Source organism: Rhincodon typus, chromosome 1, assembly GCF_021869965.1.
Source record: "Rhincodon typus isolate 14 chromosome 1, sRhiTyp1.1, whole genome shotgun sequence".
NCBI classification, from domain to species: domain Eukaryota; kingdom Metazoa; phylum Chordata; class Chondrichthyes; order Orectolobiformes; family Rhincodontidae; genus Rhincodon; species Rhincodon typus.
In genome coordinates, this window is record NC_063332.1 from 26704377 (window position 1) to 26729827 (window position 25451).

Consider the following 25451-nt stretch of genomic DNA (forward strand, 5'->3'; position numbering starts at 1 on the left):
AAAAACCAGGTGAGGATGGCTAATGTCCTTCAGGGAAGGAAATTTCTGACAGTTCACAATGCTTTTATAGTCTTTCTAGCTATTAATACCACTAGGTCATTGCTATCCCTGATTTGCCTGATCATGTTTCCATGAAGCTCTCTGGGATCCATGTTAAAAGAATCATGTTTTTTTTCTGAATTCATTATCAAGGGAAACAACCATTGAATATGCTTAGCTTTGCGATTTATTTTTCCCTCATGATTCCTGTGCCAAATATGAAATCAAGTTTGCATTCAGTTCTTTAATCCAAGTAATGACTGAAAGATTACTGCTATTGGCTCAAACATTCAAATTAGGAAAAAAGGGTTTAGTGGAAAAATGATTGGCCCTGATCATGCCACATTCATCAGCAGCAACTTCCTTTTTTGCATGTTAATTACAAGTAGAGAAAAACAAACTCATTACATACACTGGAATATTTTATTCTGAAGCAAAAACCTCCTGTACATTTTAAACAAAAGCATAAATTTATTTGAACAGTTCACGTGATGAGGAACCAGAGCACTCAACCAAACATCAACAAGGATAGATTGATGGACATGGAAATGAGCTTATGCCTCAAAGGTGGACAAGAAGTCCACTACAATCTTCTTTAGCTTGGCTTCCATTTCATTATTTATTTGTCCCTCAGCCCTGTAAAAAGAGATTCAAATATGATTTAGAATTAAGAAGGTCCAGACAAACTCAGACAGAAAAATCCAAGACAAGCTTCAACTGCCTGTTTATAAATTCATGCAGCATAGTAAATATGGTTAAGTTGCAGGTTCAAGGATTGTGATTTAGTGACATTAACAAATCTGTATCGAAAGGGGACGATTGTGTTCTTGAAACAAGTTCCCAAGAAAAGAAATAGTACTATTGATTGAAAGTATCAGAGCACATGAACTACATGATGTAAACAAAGGGGTCAAGAAACAAACAAAAAACAAATATAATCAAAGAAAAGATACATTATGCTCTTGACTGAAACTACAAGTCTAATACTCAAAGGAAAGCCAATTTCAGCGAGTTGAAAACTTTTTTTAAGATTGGAATCTAATTCTGGATTGATTTTAAGAGGACATGATTAAGATAAAGAATAGACAAATTTCCATGAAGGGGAAAGGCATCCAAACCAAGATATCCCCTGCCCCAGTTGACTAAACAAAGTGATTAAAATGAAACAGACTTTCCACAAGGCTCAAAATTAAGGTTCCTGGAGAACCAGTCTGAACAGTGTATAAACAGGTCTAAAAACACCAAAAGCTCTTCTTTTGTGCAGAGACCTTCAGTTGCACCTCAAATATCTTATGGAAATCCAAGTACATGACATGACATGACATTTAAAAGCTCCTCTGCATCCATGTCAGTTACTCCATAAAAATGTAATATTTACCAAACAAATTCCCCTTTGCAAAACTATGTTGATTCTTCCAGTTTATATTGTGATTTTCTACGTATTACCACCTTAATAATACTCTAGCATTTTTCCTAAGTGGTGGATGCAAGATTAATTGGCCTACAGTTTCCCAATTTCCACTTCCCCTTTCCAATCCCTAAGGAATTTAATACAATTACAACTGATGTAACCACTATCCCTGCAGCCACTTCCTTTAAATGAAGATGCAGGTTAAGTCTAGGGGACTGATCAGCCTTTATGTCTAATTGTTTTAGATTTTATCCTTTCTTTCGCACCCTGTGTGTTTGGTATGCATTGCGTCTATGAAGGTGGCATGGTGTCTTTTGCATCAATGATACTATTCTCAAATTCTTTAGTTAGCAAAAAACCTCCCCAGTGCCATGCTTTAATGATTTTTTGATTTCTGAAATTTCCATAAATCTGCAGCTTTTCAGCTGTCACACCTTTTAGCCCATTTTCCAGTCTATTTCCACCAATATAAAGACATATGGTATGAAAACAAATTATGTTTAAGGACTAGTTTCAGACCCACAGTGCTGACCTTCAAATTCAAAGTGAAAAATCTAGGTAGGTGTGATAACATGGAATGGATTCTGAATCCATTCCATTAATACTGTTATTTAAATACTAGGTCTAAAATAGCCTGTTCCAAGCTTAGTTTCTGATCTAAGAAATAGTCCTTAATACATTATGAACTCATGTGCCAGCACAGCATTGGCCAAGCCAACCTTGCGATAAAATTAAATTTGTCCACAATTATTGCAGAATCTAACAAGTTCCCATTATTTCTTTATCAATGTTATGATTTACAGTGCAGCTACATTTTGGGAGTAACAACACTGGGAAGAATGTTTTAATCTTTTCCACTAGTCATATCTTTCAGTTGTTTGTTTATCATCTCCACCCAAACTGATTCCATACCTCAATCTTCCAAAGATAGATAATTTCTTGCTGGTGTGCTAATATTACTCTTTAAACAGCTATGCCACCTCTTTTTCCTTTCCCCTCCTTTCTGAAAAGGAAATTATTCTTGACCATTCAGACCATCAACTACTGCTCCCATTTTACAGACAGTAACTGTTAGCAATAATTCTGCTGAGACTTATAGCTCCTCCAGGCAATTTTTTTTTTTTTTTAAATTTCTTCATTATCATCTTTCACTTTGCATCATTGTCCCTTTTAGTTCTTTCATTTTGAATACTTCTAATCACTCCCATTCTGTAAACCTCTAATGATGGAGATGATGCTGCTTTGCTCAGTAGATCAAACATTTTTCTGACTGGTTTCAGAATAGCAAGGAAGGTTAAGTGGGCACAAGAGACCCACTGAGCTTTGACATGCAATACGATGGTAGTCAATATAGGACTCAAGGACAAAGGTGTATTTCTAAAAAGGGTAAATTCAAAGTATAAAACTACGTTTACAAGATCTTTAGAAGTTTTAAAGGCCCTTTTTAAAATCATATTTACCATTCCCAGGATTTTCTTTCCTTTGATTGTAACAGTCTTTCAAGCTATGTTCCAAAATGATAAAATATTGCAAAAAAGATGTGAAGTTGAAGTTTTCTCAGAATGGCAACACAAACATTCAGATGACCTCCTTACCTAATTGTTTCCAGGACATCCTGGTGCTGACTTTTCACGTGGGCCAAGAAAGCAGGTTCAAACTTTGTGATCTTGGTAGGCTCCATTTTATCCAAGTGGCCTCTAACACCAGCATAAATTACCGCAACCTGTTCTTCGATAGCCATGGGAACTGGAAGTTAATACAGGAGTTAGTTTGCAACACGTATTGGCATCAAACAAGTGAAGCATTTGCACCCATCTTCAATCAGATCATCCATCTGCCTCCTTCAGAGATCCAAAACATAACAGATTCAGTTTTCAGACATTTCTTCACTGTATCCAGGCTGTGGGCACCAACTGTATCTTGGCTGTAGTGCCAAAGATGTGTGCTTCAGAACTAGCTATAGTATTCCAGTACATCTACACTGGTATCTACCTGCTAAAGTGGAAAACTGCCCAGGTACATCCTGGTCAAAAAAGGCAGGACAAATCTAACCCAGCCAATTTTTATCATCAGACTAATGGAAGGCAAAGGCAGTGTCACCAAGTGGTACTTACACATTAATAACCTCATCATTGACGGTTAATTTACATTCTACCAACATCATTCTGCTCCAGACCATAATATTCCGTTTTAAACAACAAAAGAACAGAATTCCAGAAGTCAGTCACTCCCCTTGACCTCAAGGCAACATTTGTGGTATTAAGTCATCCTAATGAAATTTGAAGCAATGGAAACTAAGCAGAAAATTTTCCTATTAACTTAAGTTAGACCTAGAACAAAGGATGATGATGATTGCATGGACAATCACTTCAGAAGGACAACGCTGCAGCAGTTCCTCAGGAGTAGTATCAGAGACCCAATTACCTTCAGCCGCTTCATCAATAAACTTCCTTCCATCATAAAAGGTCAGAAATGGGGAGGTTTCCTGATAATTGCAGTGTTCAAATCAATTTGCAACTTGTCAGATAATAAAGTTGTTCCTGCTGCGAGGAGTAAGATCTTGGCAACATTCAGTTTTAGGCTAATAGGTGACAAGTAACATTTATGCCACAAATCTGAGGTCAGGATTATCCCCAATCAAAAAGCTAAACCACTTTCCCATGATCAAAAACCTTTCCAGTGGCAAAATCCCACAATATCTGCCTACAAAATTTGCTTTTTTTCCATAATTCCAAGATAGCTTGCTTTGTATTTCATGTGTTGACATGTTCCTCTTGAATTTTAAAAATTAGCAAAAGGAAACATGACCTTATACTAAGGTACATCCTGATAAGTGCCCAACAGAATGAATTAATAGCTGAGTACTTTTTGGTGCAACTGTTTGGATTCTTGCTTTATGGGTGGTGATAACAATCATCCAGAATTTAAGTACATCTAGGATATGCAGATAATGTAATTGAAGCTATTTGACGCTATAACAGTGGAGCTAATATGGTGCACCATACCAGTGTCCCTAATGGCAGAACAAGAAAAATAAAATGAGAAATTTAGCTATCCTCCTTACATGGAATGTGATCGTGTTCCCTTCAAACTAGCTTTGTTAGTTTGACAGTACAACTGAATGCTCAACGATCACAGAAGACACTATATAAATGCAAGTCTCTCAGAGTACAGTGATACACTCACCATATTGTCCTTGTTTGAGCAACTCTGTTAAACGAACACCACGATTCAAAAGTTGTTGCGTGGCTGCATCCAAGTCAGAGCCAAACTGGGCAAAAGCTGCAACCTCACGGTACTGAGCCAACTCCAGCTTCATGGTACCAGCCACCTGTGAACAACAAAGACCAAGAATCAAAATTACAGGTGCTTCATTACACTTCTCAAAAGAACATAATCCAAACATTGTATGCAGCAACGGCTCCATAAACATTATCCTCTTTTTCCAACACAAGTGGCCATTCACAAATTTCAGGTCAATTGTCAGGTTAGCAAATCTAGATGAAATTGGATGGAGAAGAAGGATTTTAAGTCAAAGTAAATCTATCCTTGCTAACTGTCCACCCGGCACACTTCTGGCATGAACAGTAGACAGTTGTTTGAAACACGGGTTCTCTTATCAATCAAGAAGATGCAAAGGAGCACCACCACCCTGACTTTAAACTGCATTACTACTGCTAGATCAAAATCCTAGAACTTCCTGTCTGCACTGTGAACACAGATACCTGCCAGGGAGCAGTTCAAAGGTAGCAGCTCACTACACCTTCAAGGGCAATTAGGAATTGGCAATAAACACTGGCCAAGCCAGCAAAGCCCAGACCCCATGAATAAGTGACAAATGTTGCAGCATACTTACAGCTAGGCATACAGATGCAAAGGTCTTTCTGTACGTCTGTCTGCATCTCTTGGTTTCGTTCAATAAACAAATGGAGTTGGAACTTAATGTCTTTGACTGCTTTTTGACATTTAGTGTTGTTCAACAAGCAATCCTTCTGCTTCAGTAAAATTTAATCAATAGGCAGGTCTTGTTTATTTTGCAAAATTGATAAATCACAGTTGAAAAAAAGCAGACTGAACTGGATATAGATCAATGAAGTCCTAGTAACAATGCTGAACTATTTGCCATTCAATTAAAGAGCAAATGAAATCTTTGTATTGAATACCTGTTTCATGGCTTTGGTTTGGGCAGCAGATCCAACACGTGACACGGACAAACCCACATTGATAGCTGGGCGAATACCTTTATAGAACAGTTCAGTTTCCAAAAAGATCTAAGGGGGAATAAAAGGACTTACATGAAAGCCAACATGACATCAGAATAAGTATTTAAAAGCATGACAAAGCAGCACTGCTTACAAAGGATACACATCAAATCCCATGTCACATCAACATTAGTTTTACAGCATGAAAAAGCACAATTAGATACACTAGAGATCAGAGCAATAAAACCCTCCAATCAATACTCATGTGCTTTTGTACCATTAAAATTTTGATGCATTTATCTCTGGTGTCTCCCAGCAATCCATACACTCCAAAAGTCAAGTGTAAACCCTACACTGTTTACTGTAAACCAAACAGAAGTCTCACCTTTTTATTTACAAGATATCACTGAAAAGTGATCAGTTGGGACGTGGACATCACTACCTGGGCTAGCATTATTTTCCAAACTCAAATCATTCTTGAGAAGTAGTGGCAAGTGCCTTCTTGAATCACTGCATTTAATGTGCTGTGGATGCACGTGGAATGCCATAATGGTGCAAGGTCCAGTTTGACCCAGCGACACTGAAGGATAGCTCTGTTAAATGAATATCACGATTGAAAACTTGTTGCTTGGATTGGAACTTGCAAGTGGTGGTGGTCATAGGTTTGGAAGATGCCATCTAAGCAGCTTTGGTGAATTTCCATAGTGCATCTTGTAGATGACAGATACTGCCAGTACTGAGCATTAGTGGTGAAGTGAATGTTTGTAGATGTGGTGCCAGTCAAGAAGGCTGCTTTGTCTTGGACCGTGTCAAGCTTAAAGTGTTGTTGCAGCTGCACCCATCCAGGCAAGTGGGGAGTATTCCATCACACTCTTGACTTGTACTTTGTAGATGGTGGACGGCTTTGAGGAGTCGAGAGAGGAGTTACTCACCGCGGTATTCCAAGCTTCTGGCCTGCTCTTGTAGCCACTGTGTTAACGTGGTGAGTCCAGTTGAGTTTCTAGTCAATGGTAACTCCCAGGATGGTGATAGTGGGGGATTCAGTGATGGTAACACCATTGAATGTTGAGGGGCAGTAGTTAGAGTGTCCCTTATTGGTGATGGTCACAGTCTGGCATTTACGTGGCGTGAATGTCACTTGCCGTGATGTTGACTTGCTCGCCGAGCTGGCTTGTTTTTGTTCAGACGTTTTGTCACTGTGCTAGGTGACATCAGTGGAGCCTCCAATGAAGCAATGTTATTCTACTCTGCTTGGTATTTATTGCCTCCTGCAGTATCCAGTGTCTACACCCAATTCTTGATATCACATGGAGTGAATCGAATCGGCTGAAGACCGATACTTGTAATGCTGGGGACTACTGGAGGAGACAGAGATGGATCATCCACCCGGCACTTCTTGCTGAAGATTGATGCGAATGCTTCAGCCTTAGCTTTTAAACTGATGTGCTGGGCTCTTCCATCATTGAGGATGGGGATATTTGTGGAGCCTCCTCCTCCAGTGAGTTGTTTAATTGTTCAATAACATTCACGACTGGATGTGGCAGGACTGCAGAGCTTAGATCTGATCCATTGGTTGTGGGATTGCTTAGCTCTGGCTGCTTCTGCAGTTTGGCGTGCAAGTAGTCCTTTTTGTGGCTTCACCAGGTTGATACCTCCCCTTCAGGTATGCCTGGTGCTGCTCCTGGCATACCCTCCTGCACTCTCCATTGAACCAGGGTTGATCCCCTGGATTGATGGTAATGGTTGAGTGGGGAATATGCGGGCCGCGAGGTTACAGATTGTGCGAGAGTACAATTCTGTTGCTGTTGATGGCCCACAGCACCCCATGGAAGCCCAGTATTAAGTTGCTCGATCCGTGCAAAGTCTGTCCCATTTAGCAGTGATAGTGCCAAACAACATGGAGGTTGTTCTCAATGTGAAGGCAGGATTTCGTCTTCACAAGGACTGTGCGATAGTATCGCTAAGAGTGACCATCATGGACAGATACAACTGCAGCTGGCAGATTGGTAAGAATGCGGTCAAGCATGTTTTTCTCTCGTTGGTTCCCTCACCACCTGCCGCAGACCCAGACTAGCAGCTATGCCCTTTAGGACACTAACAGCTCGATCAGTAGTACTGCTGCCAAGCCATTTGGTGGTGGACATTGAAATTCCCCACCCAGAGTACATTTTGTGCTGTTGCCATCCTCCACGCTTCCTCCAAGTGTTCAACTTATACTGATTCATCAGCTGAGGGAGGACAGTATGTGGTAATCAACAGGAGATTTCCTTGCCCATGTTTAATCTGAAGCCATGAGACTTCATGGGGTCTGGAGTCAATGTTGAGAACTCCTACAGCAACTCCCTCCCGACTGTGTACCACTGTGCCACCATCTCTGCTGGGACAGGACATATCCAGGGATGGTGGTGGCGGCTGGGACATAGTCATACACACAGAATCATACCTTACAATGTCAGGCTGTTGCTTAACTAGTCTGTGGGACAGCTCTCCCAATGTTGGCCCAAACCCCAGACGTTAACAAGGAGGACTTCGCAGGGGTGACAGGGTTGTTCCCGTTGTCGTCTTTTCCAGTGCCTAGGTAGATGCCAGGTCATCCGTCCATTTTCATTTCTTTGAGATTTTGTGGCGATTTGTACAACTGAGTGGCTCGCTAGGCCTTTTCAGAGGGCAGTTGAAAGTCAACCACATTGCTGGGGGTCTGGAGTCACATGTAGGCCACCAGGTGAGGCCGGCAGATTTCCTCCCCTGAATGACATGAACCAGATGGGTTTTTCCGACAATCAACAATGGATTCATTGCGGTGATCAGTAGATTCTTAATTCCAGACTTTTTAAAATTCAAATTCCACCATGTGCTGTGGTGGGATTCGAACCCGGGTCCCCCAGCTGGGTTTTGGATTAACAGTCTAACAATACCACCACTCGGCCATCGCCTACCCAAGGTTGTCTCCTTGGTTCCCAATAGGCCCTACTTGTTCCCTAGTTATTCTAGAATATCTTGAGATTCTCTCATCTTGCCTGTCTTGTTTCTTTACACTCTCTCTTTGCTCACCTAATTACTTTTTTGAGACCCCCCCCCCCACACTTTCCAAACTCTTCTAGGGCCTCCATTGTTTTGGTCCCTTTGTGCCTGTTATAAGTTTCTCTTCCTTTTTATCCAGTCCAGAATATTCCTCAACATCCAGGGATCTCCAAGCTTTTTGTTCCAACATTTCACCATAAAGCAAAACATGTTAAGGCTGTACTGTCCATAAACACCTTTTTGAAAGCCTCCTACTGTTCTGCTGTACACTTACTCTCAAGAGGCTGCTCCTAGTCTATTTTGGCCTGATCCTGCCAGATTTTAAAATCTGCCTTGCATTTTATAAAAAGGCGTTTCAGATTAGGGTATTTCTCCCTTTCCTAAAACGTATGGTGTTGAGATTGCTCTCACTAAAATGCTCCCCCCCCACTATCACCTCAAACAACTGTCTGCCTTCATTACCCAGGAGCAGATCCAGCACTGCACAATCCCTTCTCGGGCTATCTGCACATTGACACAAGAAGCCTCCATTTCAAGAATTCTGCCTCCTCTTAACTCTTTATACTGATTATCCCAATTCAGGTAGTTGAAATGCCCTAAAATAATTACATTTTTTCACACACCATAGCAAGTTAACTGCACATCTGCACTTCAATTGCCTGCTGACTACTTGGGAGAGCCTATGATATACTAAACAGTATGACTGGCCCTTTTTATTCTGAAGTTCCACAAAAAGCCTCATTTGACAACCTTTCCAAGATATGCCTCCTCCTTACTGCAGTAACTGACTAACTAGTGTGACACCACCTCCACTTCCGCATCCTCTACTATCCTGCCTGAAGATCCTATATCCCGGAAAGTTATGTTGTTAATCTTGTCTCTCCCTCAACTACATCTTATGATCACATCAATATCACAGTTCCAAGTGTCAACCCATGCCCTTGACTATCTCCAAGATATGGTTGATTTCGGATTGAATCATTTGATAAAAGGAGACTGTGGATAAAACGACTCACTTTTCAACCATATTTGTGAAACAGAACTGAATAGGTTTTTGCAACTCACTTGACCATCAGTGATGGAGATGACATTTGTTGGAATGTAAGCAGACACATCACCAGCCTGGGTCTCAATGACGGGAAGAGCAGTAAGGGAGCCACCACCGAAATTATCATTCATTTTGGCTGCTCTCTCCAAAAGACGTGAATGCAGGTAAAATACATCACCAGGATAGGCTTCACGACCTGGGGGACGACGTAGCAGCAGGGACATCTGGCGGTAGGCGACAGCCTGAAAGAAAAATTTAACTGCACTTCAAATAAGTCCTAAATAGAAGGAACAGGGCAAAGTATGTTATGCATGTGTAACGATTTTAAAGATTTGATTAAATAAGCAATTATCCATGAATTTCATTAATAGGCTAGGCCTGGTCCCAATCAGCCTCAGCAACCACCTTTCAAAAGCACCCCAAAAGCGAGCAGCTCAATTTTCATTTTTTTGTTTTAAACAAAAAAAAAGGGGAGAGGGCCAAAACTAACTAGGAAATATATTGCCATTCTTTCACTGCTGCTGGGTTGAAATTGTGGAAATCCCTCATGACAGCATTGTAGGTCTACCTACAGCACATGGACTGGAGCAGATAAAGAAAGCAATGCTGGCCTGCCAGCAATGCCCACATCCTGTGACAGAAGAAAACAAACTAACACGTTGAGGAGTGACTGAAACAGAGATTGGCATGAAGATCAGTATCTGGCAATAAAAAAGGGCCACTTCAAGGAGCAAATGGTTTGGGTACAGTCAAGATGTATCAGTGCTAATGCAAAAGGCAGGAGGACAAATAAATCCAGAGTACTCTGGATGACAAAAGCAAGTAGAAACTAACATTAGAAAGAAAAAAAAAAGGTGTGGGACTGAAAATATGAATAAGAATCAAAAATAATGAAGGGCGGGGGCAGGTGAAAAGCAAAAAGACGAACTATAAGAAAACAATAGCAACTAACAAAGGGAGATCGCAAAGTCTTCTTTAGGCATATGGACAGGAAAGAGTAGCTAGGAGGAGGAGTAGGGTTAGATACCCAAAATAAAAGGGATTTACAGACGGAGGCAGGGAGTATGGCTGAGGTATTAAATGAATACCTCGCACCTGTCTGTACAGGAGAAGAATGCTGTCCAGGTCAGTCAGAGGAAAAAGCCATCACTAGAAGGGATCAAAAATTAATAAGGAAGAATTCTTAGATTGTTGGCACTTGAAACTAACATCCGGAACTGGACGAGATGCATCTGAAGATTTCAAAATAAGTGAGGGTAGGATTTGCAGAGGCACCTGCCATAATATTTTAATTTTCCTGACTTTGAGGATTTGCCAGAAAACTGGAAACTTTCCTTCATTAAGGCCTGATATATTAATAACCTGGATGTGTGTGGGGGAGGGGACAACTTTCAAGTTTGCAGATGACACTAAATTTGGAAGAATTGTGAACTATGAGGATTGTGCAGAACTTCAAGATAACACTTTCAGAGATAGCAGGAACTGCAGATGCTGCAGAATCTGAGATAACAAGATGTAGAGCTGGATGAACACAGCAGGCCAAACAGCATCAGAGGAGCATGAAGGCTGACGTTTCGGGCCTGGACCTTTCTTCTGAAGAAGGGTCTAGGCCCGAAACGTCAGCCTTCCTGCTCGGCCTGCTGTGTTCATCCAGCTCTACACCTTGTTATTTCAAGATAACACTGACAAGTTAGTGGAGCAGGCAGATACGTGGCAGATGAGGTTCAACACTGACAAGTGAGGTGATGCACTATGGTCTGGAAAACACCGAAAGTCAAGTCAAATAGGGAGTACAATTCTAATAGGGGAGCAGGAGCACAGGGACCTGGATGCATATGTGCACAGATCACTGAAGGTGGCAAGAAGGTGAAGAACACAGTAAGTAAAGCATAGTGAGTACTCAGCTTTATTAATGGGGGCATAAAGTACAAGAATGAGGTAATGTTGAACTTCTAGAAAACACTTGTCAGACCTCAGCTGGAGTACTGTGCAGAGTTCTGGAGGCCACAGAATAAGCGTGTGAATGCATTGGACAGAGTACAGAAACTATTTACTCAAATGGTTCCATGTATGAGAAAGTTCAGCTATGACGACTTTGGGACTGTTATCCCTGAAGAGAAGGCAGCTGAGGAGATCCGATTGATGTTTTCAAAATCATGAGTAGACTGGATACAGTAGAGACAGCAAAGCTGTTTCCACTTGAAAACAAAACAAAAACGAGAGAGACACAGATTTAAAGTGACTGTAAACGAAGCAAGAGTGATGAGAGTAAAATCATTTTCACACTGCAAATTATCAGGGTATGGAACGCACTGTCTAGAAACATGAAGTGGGCAGTGGGAAACCAGAGGATTGGGAAGCTTACAAAGACCAAGAGAGCAACAAAGAAAAAAAGAAAAAAAAAAGTGAGGGAGAAGATTAAATAGGAGGGTAAGCTAGCCAGTAATATTAAGGAGAACTGTAAGAGTTTCTGTAGATATATAAAAGGGCAAAAGAGAGGCAAAAGTGGACAGTGGACCACTGGAAAATGCTGGAGAGATAGTAGTGGGGAACAAGGAAATGGCTGAGGAACTGAATAATTACTTCGCGTCAGTCTTCACGGTGGAAGACACGAGTAATCTCCCAAAAATTCAAGAGAGTCGGGGGCAGAGCTGAGTATGGTGGCCATCACCAAGCCAAAGATGCTAGTAAAACGGATTTGACCTGAAGGTGGATAAACCATCTGGACCAGATGGACTACACCCCAGAGTTCTAAAGGAGATAGCTGAAGAGATGGTGGAAGCGTTAGTGGTGATCTTTCAGGAATCGCTCGAGTCAGGAAGGGTCCAAAAGAAAAATCGCTAACATGACACCCCTGTTTCAAAAGGGAGTAAGGCAAAAGACGGAAAATTACAGGCTGATTAGCCTAACTTCGGTTGTGGATAAGATTTGAGTCCATTGTAAAGGATGAGATTTCTGAATATTTGGAAGTGTACGGTAAAATAGGGCAAAGTCAGCATGGTTTCATCAAGGGGAGGTCATGCCAAACAAATCTGCTAGAATTCTTTGAGGAAGTAACGAGCAGGGTAGAGCAAGGAGAGCCAATGGATGTTATTTATTTGGACTTCAAGAAGGCCTTTGACGAGGAGTTGCACAGGAGGCTGCTAAGTAAGATAAGGGCCCATGGTGTTGGAGGTAAGGTGATAGCATGGATAGGAGATTGGCTGCCTGGCAGAAAGCAGAGTGGGGATAAGAGAGTCTTTCTCAGGATGGCAGCCGGTGACAAGTGGTATTCCGCAAGGGTCAGTGTTGGAACCACAACTCTTCACTTTGTGCATTAATGATGTAGATGAAGGAACTGTGGGCATTCTGGCTAAGTTTGCAGACGATACAAAGATAGGTGGAGGGACAGATAGTATTTAGGAGGCGGGAGGTTGCAGAAGGATTTGGATAGGTTAGGAGAGTGGGCAAAGAAGTTGCAGATGGAGTACAACATGGCAAAGTATGAGGTCATGTACTTTGGTAAGAAGAATAAAAGCATGGACTATTTTCCAAATGGGGAGAAAATTCAGAAGTCTGAAGTGCAAAGAGGCTTGGGAGTTCTAGTCCAGGATTCTCTCAAGGTAAACTCGCAGGTTGAGTCAGTAGTCAGGAAGGCAAATGCAATGTTGGCCTTCATTTTGCAAGGACTCAAATAAGGGATGTACGACTGAGGCTTTAAGAGGCCCTGGTCAGGCCGCATTTGGAGTATGGTGCGCAGTTTTGGGCCCCATATCTCAGGAAGGATGTACTGGCCCTGGAGCGGGTTCATAGGAGCTTCACAAGAATGGTCCAGGAATGAGAAACGTTGGAGGACTCTGGGACTATACTCATTGGAGTTCAGAAGGATGAGGGGAGGATTTAATTGAAACTTAGAATATTGAATGGCCTGGACAGAATGGATGTTGGGAAGATGCTTCCATCGGTAGGAGAGACTAGGACCCAAGGCCACACAGCCTTAGAGTAAAGGGAAGACCTTTTAGAACGGAGATAAGGAGAAACTTCTTCAGCCATGGAGTGGTGAATCTATGGAATTCACTGCCACAGAAGGCTGCGGAGGCCAGGTCATTGAGTACATTTAAACTGAGATAGATAGGTTCTTGATTGTCAAGTGGATTAAGGGTTACAGACGAAGACGAAGACGAAGACGAAGAATCTGGCACTACACAACAGAGCCGGATTAGATAATGGAGCAGGTGTAGGTACTGCAGGCCAAGTGGGCTCCTTCTGCACCATAATAATTCCGGGATCTAGAAAAAGCTCAGAACTTCTGTCATGCATAGGACGGTGTGTTTATGGAACGAGCTGGCAAGGAAGGTGATATTTAAAACATTTAAAAGGCATCTGGATGGGCCAGTGAATAGGAAGGGTTTAAGAGGGACATGGGCCAAATGCTGGTAAATGGGACTAGGTCAGATTGGTATATCTGGTCAGCGCAGATGAACTGGACCAAAGGGTTTGTTTCCGTGCTGTATAACTACAACTCTTAACAATTTAAGCTTATTCCATGCTTCTGGACCCTGGTGAAAAAGGGAAATGTTGATAAAACGCCCTTCTGCCAATAAGTCACAACTAAGCAAATACAGAAATGGCTCAAAAATCAGTCAGGAAAGCAAAACAGCACTGACCTGTTTGGACAAATCATCATAGATAATCAGTGCATGCTTGCCATTGTCTCTGAAATACTCTCCCATAGAGCAGCCAGAATATGGGGCCAGGTACTGCAGTGGGGCAGCATCAGAGGCTGTGGCAGAAACCACAATGGTGTATTTCATGGCATCTAGAAGATAAGTCATAAACACAAGTAGAATTATTAGGTGCATGATAAAATCACCACAATGATTTATAGTGCAGAAACTATTGCTTATGACTCAATTACCTGTAACCATAACAACCACCCTCAACCAATTCATCCCTATATTCTGCTGTATAGAAACACAAAAAAAAGTAGTAGGTTTATTACGTTGGCTGATCATCCAACTCAATACCTGGTTTGTGGTTTCTCCCTGTATCTTTCGATCCTTTTACTCCCAATAATTGACTCCTCTTTGAAAAGAATGTTTTGCCTCAACCACTTTGTGGCAGAAAATTCCATGGGTTCACCACATTTTTTCCCCTTATCTCAACCTTAAATGGCTTATGCTACATTAGACTGGTGAGCCCTGATTCTTAATTCCCCAGTCATTAAGAGCATTCTTTCTACTTTTACCCCATCTAGCCCTGTTAGAACATTGCAGGCCATGAGATCCTCCTTTGTTCATCTGAACTCTAGTGAACAGTCCTAACCGATCCAACCTTTCTTTAAATGTCAGTCTTACCACCCCAGGAATCACTGGCAAACCTTGCTGTACTCACTCCATAGCCAAAACATCCATCCTCAGAGGAGACCACAACTGCACACAATACTGCAAGTTCCAACTCACCAAAGCCCTGTCACAAATGCAGCAAGACTGCTTCTGTACCTCAATTCTCTCAATGAGGACCAACATACCAATTGCTACTTTACTGCCTGCTTATTGGCAGTGACACCCAGGTCTTGTCGCACCTCCACCTATCCCAATCTAATCACCATTCAGATAATCTTTCTAGATTTTGCTACCAAAGTAGATGACCTCACATTTATCCACATTATGCTTCATCTACCATGTATTTGCTCACTTAGTCAACTTGTCTAAAATCACACCTAACCATCTCTGCATCCTCCTCATAGCGCTCCCTCCCATTCAGCTGTGTCATCTTTAAACGGGGGATGCTACATTTAGCTTCCTCATTAAGATTTTAATATACATTGTGAATTGCTGGGGTCTGAACATTGATCACAGCACTGTCTCACGACTTACCACCTGCCACTTGGAAAAACACCCAGTTATTTGCGCTGTTACCAGTCTTTGAACGAGATCTTTATCCATGTCTGGACACTACCACTAGTCCTGTGCATTTTAACATTATCTTTTTAATGGGACCTTATCAAAGCCTTCCAAATCCAATTAAACCCCATTGCTTCTGCCTCATCAACTCCATTTGTTACAGCCTCAAAAAATTCAAGCAGATTTGCAAAGCAGGATTTCCCTTCCTGAAATCCACACTATGGATTTCTGTCACTCCACCCTCCCCACCCCGCAAGTGCTCTGCTGTTTTCCTTTTATTACAAACTCTAGCATTTTCTCCACTACCCTACGTCAGTCTAACTGGACAATAATACTGTTTTCTCTATACCCTAAGTAATTGGGTTACGTTAGATAACTTCCAATCAATAGGAACTGTTTCAAAGGCTAAAGAACTTCAAAGACAACCCACACACCCACTATTTCTAGGGCCACTTCCTTAAATACACTGTATCCCAGTGTATTAGTCCCTGGGGATTGAGTGACTTAACGGCATCAATTTCCCAATTTATACTGATTTCCTTCCGTTTCTCCCTCATTTAACCCTAATGTTCCCCAACATTTCCAGGATATTATTTGCATCCTCTGCTGTGAAGTCAGAACCAAAATATGTATTTAATTGGTCCTTTTGTTCCCAATTAAGGAAAATCAAAGGTTATAGCAAAAAGGGGGAAGAAAATGATGCGAGGAATGTCAATTAGCCATAATCTTACTTAATAGCAGAAGAAGCTCAAGAGGTTGAATGGCCTATTCTTGTTGTTATTTCTCAGTTTTATCATAAATTGCCTTGTTTCCAACTAAGGGATCTACATTTGTCTTCACTAGTCATTTTCTTTTCATATACCGACAGAAGCTTTGCAATAATTTTGAATGCCCCACAAGCTCTCTTGTACTCAAACTTTCCCCTTTTAAATCTATCCCTTTGTCTTCCCTAGCTGAAATCTGAACTACTTCCAATACCCAGGTCTGCTGCATTTTTTGGGCCAATTTGTATGCCCCTTCCTTGGATTTAATACTATCCTTCATTAGCCACAGTTGGGCCACCCTTCACGTTTTAATTTTGTGCCAGACAGGTACAAATAATTATTGCAGTTCATCCAAGCATTCTTTAAAATGTTTGCCATTACCTATCCATCAACCTTTTTAAGTAAAATGACCTAATTTATCATGACCAGCTCTCACCATCAGTTTTTCTTCACATTCAGGACTGCAGTTTCAAAATCAACTGTCACACTGCATCTTAATGAAGAATTTTTATCATATATAGTCAATCCTCCCCACACAGGGCCTCACACAACTAGACTATCAATTATTCCTTTCTGATTACACAATACCCAATCTAGGATGGCCTATTCAAGTTGTTTTCTCAACACATTAATCCAGGAAACTTTCCTGCTTAATGCCCTTTGCAACATTACAAATTTGGGGGTCTGTACATAAACCCCCAGCATCATTTTCTGTCCCGATGCTTCCAAGCTCTACCATATAGATTCTACTTCACCGGAGCCAATATCCTTCCTCACTATTGCATCAGTTTCCTCTTTAACCAGCAGGACTACCCCACCTCTTTTTCCTTTTTGCCCGATCTTAAAAACTGAATACCCTTAGATATTCAGTTCCCACCCCTGGTCTTTTGTTTCTCTGCTCATTCTCCTCTCTTCTCTCTCCCTGTGTAGACTCCCATCCTTGATGATTTCCTTCAATAACCCAAGAGAGTCAGTGCCACCTGTACAAAATCCTCGTTTCAAAAAATCAACTACTCAATATAAATTCCCACCTGCATCTGTCAGTCTCTTCACCAGCTGAGCCACAGTGGATCTTTTCTGACCGATGGCAACATAGATGCAGTATAGCTTTTTCTTTTCATCAGTGCCGTCATTGAATCTCTTCTGATTAATGATGGTGTCAATAGCAATACCAGTTTTTCTGAAACACAAGAAACACACACATTACACAGGTCATTTCAGTCAGAACAATTTTGATAGCCAAGCTATACAGAACATAAACATCAAGTACATTAATAACCCATAAGGAGTTAATTCATCTCAGACAAGACAGTAAGAACACGAAGTGGTTTCCACGCCTCTAGATTAGACGAGAAAAACAGTATGAGGAGGATTTTTCAAGCTTCTCATACAGCAATGCCAAGCAAGGCAGGCTCATCCCCACTGGAATGATGCATTGACTCATCATCCAAGAGCACCCACACTCGCAGGCTTCACTCCATACCAGCAAAGTTCCATTCAGGTCACATTCTTTCTTGAAATACTTATTCAATGTTTGCCAAGACAATATTAAAAGTGTTTCAAAAGAGCATTGAGACAGCTAATCAGGCCACGGTACGTTGTACCTAATTTATATCGAAGAACCTAAATTTACCGAAACTTCCACAATTTTAGAACTATTTTCTTACCCAGTCTGTCTGTCACCAATGATAAGCTCTCGCTGCCCACGGCCAATGGGCACTAGACTGTCTACTGCTTTAATGCCAGTCTGCATAGGTTCCCGCACTGAGATCCTGGGAATAATACCAGGGGCTTTCAGTCCCACACGTCTACGGCTCTTAGCACCAAGTGGACCCTGTTAGAGAAAGGCAAAGTGTTGTGCTTTGAATGCCCAAACTCTGACAAGCCAAAAAAAGGAGATATGGTAATTTAGCTTGATCACCCTAACGACATTGCCCGGTTAAGTTTTACCAAATGGTCTTTGGACCCCTTACAGCCCAGAGTCCAAATTTTAGAAATCTCTCTCAAATCCCCCAAAAAAAAAAAAAACTGATGCTTGATCAACATCAAGGATAAAGCAAAAGACAGCAATGTGGAATGAATTAAGAGGGGCAAAAAGAGACTTGAATGCAACATAAACATTTATAACTACTTGGCCAAAATACCCAGTTCTCTACTATACAACCACAAGGTAATCTTCAGTAAAGTGAAATTTTTACCTACATTTAAAGTGAAGTAAAAATAACAGTGTTAAAAGTAAATGTTCAGACCAGTACTATCAAGAGTTACGTAGGCCTGATAAATTCACGACCAGCACAATTTCTGCAAGCTCCTTACCTTTCCATCAATGGTATTACCCAGAGCATCTACAACACGTCCGAGCAGCTCCTCTCCTACAGGAACATCCACAATGGCACCAGTTCTCTTCACAATGTCACCTTCCTTGATTAGCTTGTCATTACCAAATACGACAACACCAACATTGTCAGGTTCCAAGTTCAGAGACATTCCCTGAAAGACAGCAAGTGAGTTAGAAGATATGGATTTCCCTTGGGGTATTGTTCTTTACTTGTTGCCAGTTCTCCAGTAGCGGCCATTCTTTATCCTAGACATTAAGTGTTGGCAAACAGTTCAGCAAAGCGGTCATCATGAGATAAATTGTTGTCACACTACCTCCACACGCACACGCGAATTAAGAGAAATCTAACCGCTAGGAGCAGAAACACCAGCTAAATTATCCAAGGCAAACATTAAAATTTCTTCTGGCACCTCTACAATAACTGTCAGGAAACCAGTTAACACAACATCTTCTGGGAATCATGAGGGAGCCTATGACAATAAGATCTATAAAAAGGTAGTGGAGGTCACAAGAGGGCAGAATGATCAGTTAAATAGTAAATATCAGTTATTAGTGATGCTTAGCTGCCATTGCACAAATTTAACTGTAAAGATTCTACGTGTATACATGCACATTCATTAAGTTCAGTATACTATTAACTTGTCACAAGCACTTTAGTTACCTTCAGACCAGAGGAGAATTCAACCATTTCTTCAGCCTGTACATTTCTGAGACCATACACACGAGCGATACCATCACCAATTGACAGCACACGACCTGTCTCTTCCAGGTCAGCAGAAGTGTCAGCTCCCATGATACGTTCTTCCAGAATGGAGGAAACCTCAGCGGTACCTAATAGCAAGTATTAGAGGTGTAGTTATATGGCAATAATGTTCATTTGAAGCTATTTGCACTTTGAGCAGAGAAGGCTGAGAAGTCTGATGAGATTTTTTTTAAAATTAACATTGAAACACTTTCAAGTCCTTTTAAGTGTGATCATCAGGAGTCAATGATAGGTGCTAGGAGGTCACTACTAGAAGATGTGAGTTCCTACCATCAACTTAAAGATCATAGGCTGAAGTAAATTGGGGGAAACATCTACCTGTTTTAGATCCGCAATCTTTCCCAGAGGAAATAGCAAGAGAACTGGATATATATTCCAATCTGTCTTTCGGATTCATTTTCAGGATTATACAGGGCCACGAGTTTAGTGTTGGAGTTCTCTAGCTACAAGAGACGGCAGAGTCAATGGTTCAAATGGGCTCCTTCAATGCAGAAAATTTTTAGGATTCTACGTATCATAACAATCTGAACCCAGGTTATGGATTCTTGAACAAAGACTTCCTGCAGCTAGCAGCTTAGCAGAAACTGCACAAACCAATAATCCTGATACTTATTATAAACTACATATTATTACACAATAGTAAAAATGCATGAGATTTCAGAAAAATAACCAGGTTACTGATAAGCCACATCAAATGCAAGTGTAATAGTTAAAGATTAAAGCCACTATGGGTTTTAGTATTCTTAAAACAAGGGCACTTAATACTGTCGTAGTAAACTAAAAATTAATAATTGGCAACACAAATTAGAGGAAGGCCTAGGCAAAAATGTGGCTGTGTCAGAGATGTTTACATTTCACAAAAGCATAAAATTAGTCCAATTAGTTATGATAATATCATAATATACAGTCTATGCTTTAACATATTAGAAATACACAACACAAAAGGTGGTCACATAATTCATTGTGAACACGCAGCCAACAACTAGCCATCTCAGTTATTCTCTACGTTACTGCAAGGATCAGTGCTGTTCACAATCTATATAAATGATTTAGCTGTGGGGACCAAGCACAAGATTGAGTGTTGCTGATGACAAAACAAGGTAAGAAATTAAGACACAGGAGGCTTTAAGCAGAATTGGACAGACAATGAGTGAGCAAGATGGCCGATGGAATACAAGTGTAAAGTTATCCACTTAAAATAAATAAGAATATTTCTTAAATGGGAGAGGTTCAGACATATTGGTGGCCAAAAGGACCAGGGCATCCTAGTTCACTAAAAACTAGCGTGCAGGTCAAACAATTAAGAAAGGCAAATGCTGCATTAGAATTCACCTAAATGATGCTACAGCACAGCACTAGAAATACAATGATTGTGAAGTCATATTGTTCTACACAAAGGGAAAAATCATTGCTGACAAATTTATTATCTCTTCAAAGAATTCTAATAAGCAGGATGTTTAGTGGGGTAGCAATGAATGTAATACATTTAGGATTTTCAGAAGGTGTTTGACCATGCTTAGGCTACTTAACAAGAGACCATCGTGCTGGAGATCTTCTATACATGCTAACAGACTATTGGCTAACCAATGAAGACAAGAGTCTAACTAATGGAAGACAATATGGGCCACATTTTCAGCATGACAACCTGTAATAGTGGACAATGACAGGGATCACTGTTACAGGCATAATTATTTACAATATGTATTACTGATTTGCATGAGCTGTGATAGATTCACTTGCCTATGTTTGGAGACAGCACAAAAATAAGTGGTAAGGCAAGTGGCAACAATGACTAAAAAATCTAGAGGAACAGACAGGTTAAGTCAGCGGATGAAAACGTCAAATAGAATATGGGAAAATGCAGAAGTTATGCACTTTGGCAGGAAGAATGGAGGAGCTGAATATTATGAAAGTGAAGAAATTCTGCAGACAGCTACAGATCGAGGGATTTGGGAATCCACATACATAAATCACAAAAAGCTAGGATCCAATGATATATAGAGAAAAAAAAATTGGAGAACTAGGCCATTTGAGCCTGCTCTGGCATCCAATAACAATGGTTGATCATACAAGTCAGTACTGTTTCCACTTTCTCCCCAAATCCTTTGATCCCTTTAGCTCTAAGAACCAAGTTCAGCAAGTACTAGGGAAGCCAAATGGAATGCTGGCCTTTATTTCAAAGGAAACAGTGTAAAGATAGCGAGAATTGAAAATTATTCAAAACACAAGACACTAGTAAGACCACAGCTAGAATACGGAACAGATTTGGGCCTCTTATTTAAGAAGGAACATACTGAGGTTGAAGACAGTCCAGAGAAGGTTCACAAAGCAATCTTGGATATGGGGGTATGGTCCTATGTGGAGAGGTAGAATACATTGGGCCTGTATTCATTGGAGTTTTGAAGAACAAGACGAGACCCTACTGGAACATACAAAGGTTCTTGGGGGACTTGAAAGGGTACACGTGGAATTGTTTCTCCCCTTGCATGAGTGTCTAGGACCAGGGGTCGTGGAGGAATTCTGCAGAATTCTTTACCACACAGAGGGCTGAAGCTAGATTGTTCAGTATATTCAAGCGAGATAAAAGATTTTTAGTCAGTAAGGGAATCGAGGTTATTACAAAAAGAAGGAAAGTGAAGTTGAGGATAATCAGTTCAGCCGTGATCTTGAACGGTGGAAAAGACTCAATAGGCTGGTTGGTTTACTTCTGCTTCTACGTTTTATGGGAAAGATCTGAAAACAGAAGATGTCTTGCTGCAATTGTATAACACCATAATGTATTGTAACTGGACTATCGTGTACAGTTTTGGTCTCAAGGATATACTTGCAAAAGAGGTTCACCAGGGTAATCCTATCACACAAACTGTTTTGAGGAAAGACCAAGTAAATTAGGCTAATTCTCTAGAGCTCCAAAGAAAAGTTAATGAAACTTAAATACTCTTACAGGTTTCTCATCTAGACAAACCTCCCAGGCAATGTCTTCCGTACACTGAAATTTCTTTTCCTCTAAACCTCCTGCCTTTCAAGTTTAAAATTATTCCTATTTGTTATTGACCCTTTAACTAAGGAAAACACTTGCTTTCTATCCAACCAGCGTATGCCCCTCATAATCCTAAATACCCCAAATGAGGTTCCGTTAACCACCTTCACTGAAAAGAAGGTAACTTGATAGCTAAAATAATCCATCCTAGGCAACATTCTGGCGAATCTCCTCTGCATCTCTCCACTGCAATCACATCCTTTCTATAATCATGGCCAGAACAGCACACTGTACTCCAGCTGTTGCCAAACCAAAGTTTTGTACAGCTCTAATAATCTCATTGCCAAAACCAATAAAAGGCAAATGTCCCATGCCATCCTATTAACCGGTCCGGCTGCCTTCAGGGATCTGTGGACAGACGTCCCAGGGTCCCTCTATTCCTCCAGGCAGCCTTACGTCTTGCCATTCATCGAGTCTTCTTAGTTGTTCAAGAGTGCATCACCTCATTTATCAGGATTAAATTGCATCTGTCACTGATCTGACCAATCCATCTATATGCTCCTGTAACCCCAGACCACCTTCCTCACTGCCAACTTGCCTATATTCACTTCGTCTGCAAACTTATCTCCACATCATCTTCTCTATCATTTACGTATAGCACTGATCCCTATGATACACCACTGGACACAAGCCTCCAGTCACTCAAGTGTTCCTGCAACTTCCAGATCCCCACCACCTCTGCTGGAAAAGAAATTCTCCTGTAAACTCCTACTTACCCTAAGTTTATGCTACCCATTTACAAATGCCTAAATAACAGGGAGCAGGATGTTCCTGTGTACCTAATCTAGATCTCTATTTTATTATACAAGGTTTTCCTGCAACCTCCTCTGTTCTAAAGGAAACAGCTACTATTTTTTTTGACTTGTAACTGAAACTTTCTAGTCTAGGTAACATCCTTGGAATTATCATACACCCTCTAAGATGTTGAGGAAAAGATTGCAAAGATGATTCTGGATAGGAGTGAAAGTAACAGGGTAGTTGTTATGGGGGACTTTAACTTTCCAAATACTGACTGGAAACGCTATAGTTCGAGTACTTTAGATGGGTCAGTTTTTGTCCAATGTGTGCAGGAGGGTTTCCTGACACAGTATGTGGATAGGCCAACAAGAGGCGAGGCCACATTGGATTTGGTACTGGGTAATGAACCAGGCCAGATGTTAGATTTGGAGGTAGGTGAGCACTTTGGTGATAGTGACCACAATTTGGTTACATTTACTTTAGCGATGGAACGGGATAGGTATATACCGCAGGGCAAGAGTTATAGCTGGGGGAAAGGCAATTATGAGGCGGGGGGAGGGAGAAAAGGAGATTGGCAGGAGATAATGATACTCACAGCTGGTTCAAACCCATTTAGCCAAATGGCCTACTTTAATGCAGTAACACTTGTGATTCTGAGAAATAACCCATCATTCTCACATGAAAGTAACATTCGGTTAATGAGAAACCAGAAGAACTGCGGATGCTGGAAATCAGAAACAAAAACAAGCTACTGGAAAAACTCTGGTCTGGCAGCATCTGTGGTGAGAAATCAGCCTTAATGATTTGAATTCAGTGACGCTTTAGAACAGTTCTGAACGTTTCAAGTCCAATGATCCTTTTAATTCTGGATTTCTTTCCATTGATGCTGCCAGACATGCTGAGTTTTTCCAACAATTTCTGTTTTTGTTACATTCAGTTAGTGACAAGGCTGAAGTCAGTCAATGAATATAAATACAATATTAAGTCAGAAGAGATAACAAGGTGTAGAGCTGGATGAACACAGCAGGCCAAGCAACATCAGAGGAGCAGGAAAGCTGACGTTTCGGGTCTGGACCTTTCTTCAGAAATGAGGGAGGGAAAGGGGATTCTGAAATAAATAGAGAGCGTGCGAGAGCGAGGCGGATGAATAGGAGACGGACAGGTCAAGGAGGCGGGGATGGAGTCAGTAAAGGTGAGTGTAGGTGGGGAGTTAGGATGGGGGTTGGTCAGTCAAGGAAAGACAGACAGGTCAAGGAAGCGGGGATGAGGCTGGTAGGTAGGAGGTGGGGGTTGGGGTGGGGGTGGGGGTTGGTCAGTGAGGTGGGAAAAAAAGACGGACAGGTCGAGGCAGGGACGAGCTGGGCTGGTTTTGGGATGAGGTCGGGAGTGGGGAAATTTTGAAGCTTGTCAAGTCCACATTGAGGCCTTGGCCCAAAAAACAGCTCAGCTCATCCCCGCCTCCTTGACCTGTCCATCTTTTCTCCCATCTATCCGCTCTTCCCACCTCACTGACCAACCCCCACGCCCACCTCCTACCTACCAGCCTCATCCCCGCCTCCTTGACCTGTCAGTCTTCCCTTGACTGACCTATCCCCTCCCTAACTCCCCACTTCCACTTACCTTTACTAGCTCCATCCCTGCCTCCTTGACCTGTCTGTCGTCTCTCCACCCATCTGCTCCTTTATCCACCTTCCATCTGCCTCCCCCTCTCTATTTATTTCAGAATCCCCTTCCCCTCCCCCATTTCTGAAGATGGGTCCAGACCCAAAATGTCAGCTTTCCTGCTCCTCTGATACTGCTTGGCCTGCTGCATTCATCCAGCTCTACACCTTGTTATCTCAGATTCTCCAGCTTCGGCAGTTCCTACTATCTTTAAGTCAGAAGAGAATGGTTTATTGCTCATACAATTTTTTTCATCTATTAACAGTGGACTATGAATCTCTACAAATACTAAATTAGTCAAAATCCTTTTCTAAGAACTGACCTGTCTTTTGTAGCCATGTTCTTGAAGTGTGAAGATCCTTGGTGCCTACAAAGGCTGCAGGAAGGGCATGCTTTGCCACCTACAAAAACAAATCAAAACTTAAATGCACTTTCCCCAGATAACCCAGTACATCAGAAAGTTGAGATAACAAGGTGTAGAGCTGGATGAACACAGCAGGCCAAGCGGCATCAGAGGAGCAGGAAGGCTGACGTTTTGGG

At 41.4% G+C, this 25451-nt stretch overlaps 1 protein-coding gene across 1 annotated transcript in view; it reads right to left on the minus strand.

Moving 5' to 3' along the window:
* Positions 1–443: 443 nt before the first annotated feature.
* The window catches only part of atp5fa1 (ATP synthase F1 subunit alpha), a 28482-nt gene continuing 3474 nt past the window's right edge, over positions 444–25451 (minus strand). Inside the window, exons 2-12 of the mRNA XM_020513284.2 lie at positions 25234–25312; positions 19370–19539; positions 18687–18860; positions 18038–18204; positions 17402–17550; positions 14368–14519; positions 9739–9963; positions 5614–5721; positions 4637–4781; positions 3046–3196; positions 444–675 (exon numbers count right to left, since the gene is read on the minus strand). Coding sequence (XP_020368873.1) covers positions 594–675; positions 3046–3196; positions 4637–4781; positions 5614–5721; positions 9739–9963; positions 14368–14519; positions 17402–17550; positions 18038–18204; positions 18687–18860; positions 19370–19539; positions 25234–25312 — 1602 coding nt within the window. The 3' untranslated portion in view covers positions 444–593. The remainder of the gene's footprint in view (positions 676–3045; positions 3197–4636; positions 4782–5613; positions 5722–9738; positions 9964–14367; positions 14520–17401; positions 17551–18037; positions 18205–18686; positions 18861–19369; positions 19540–25233; positions 25313–25451) is intronic.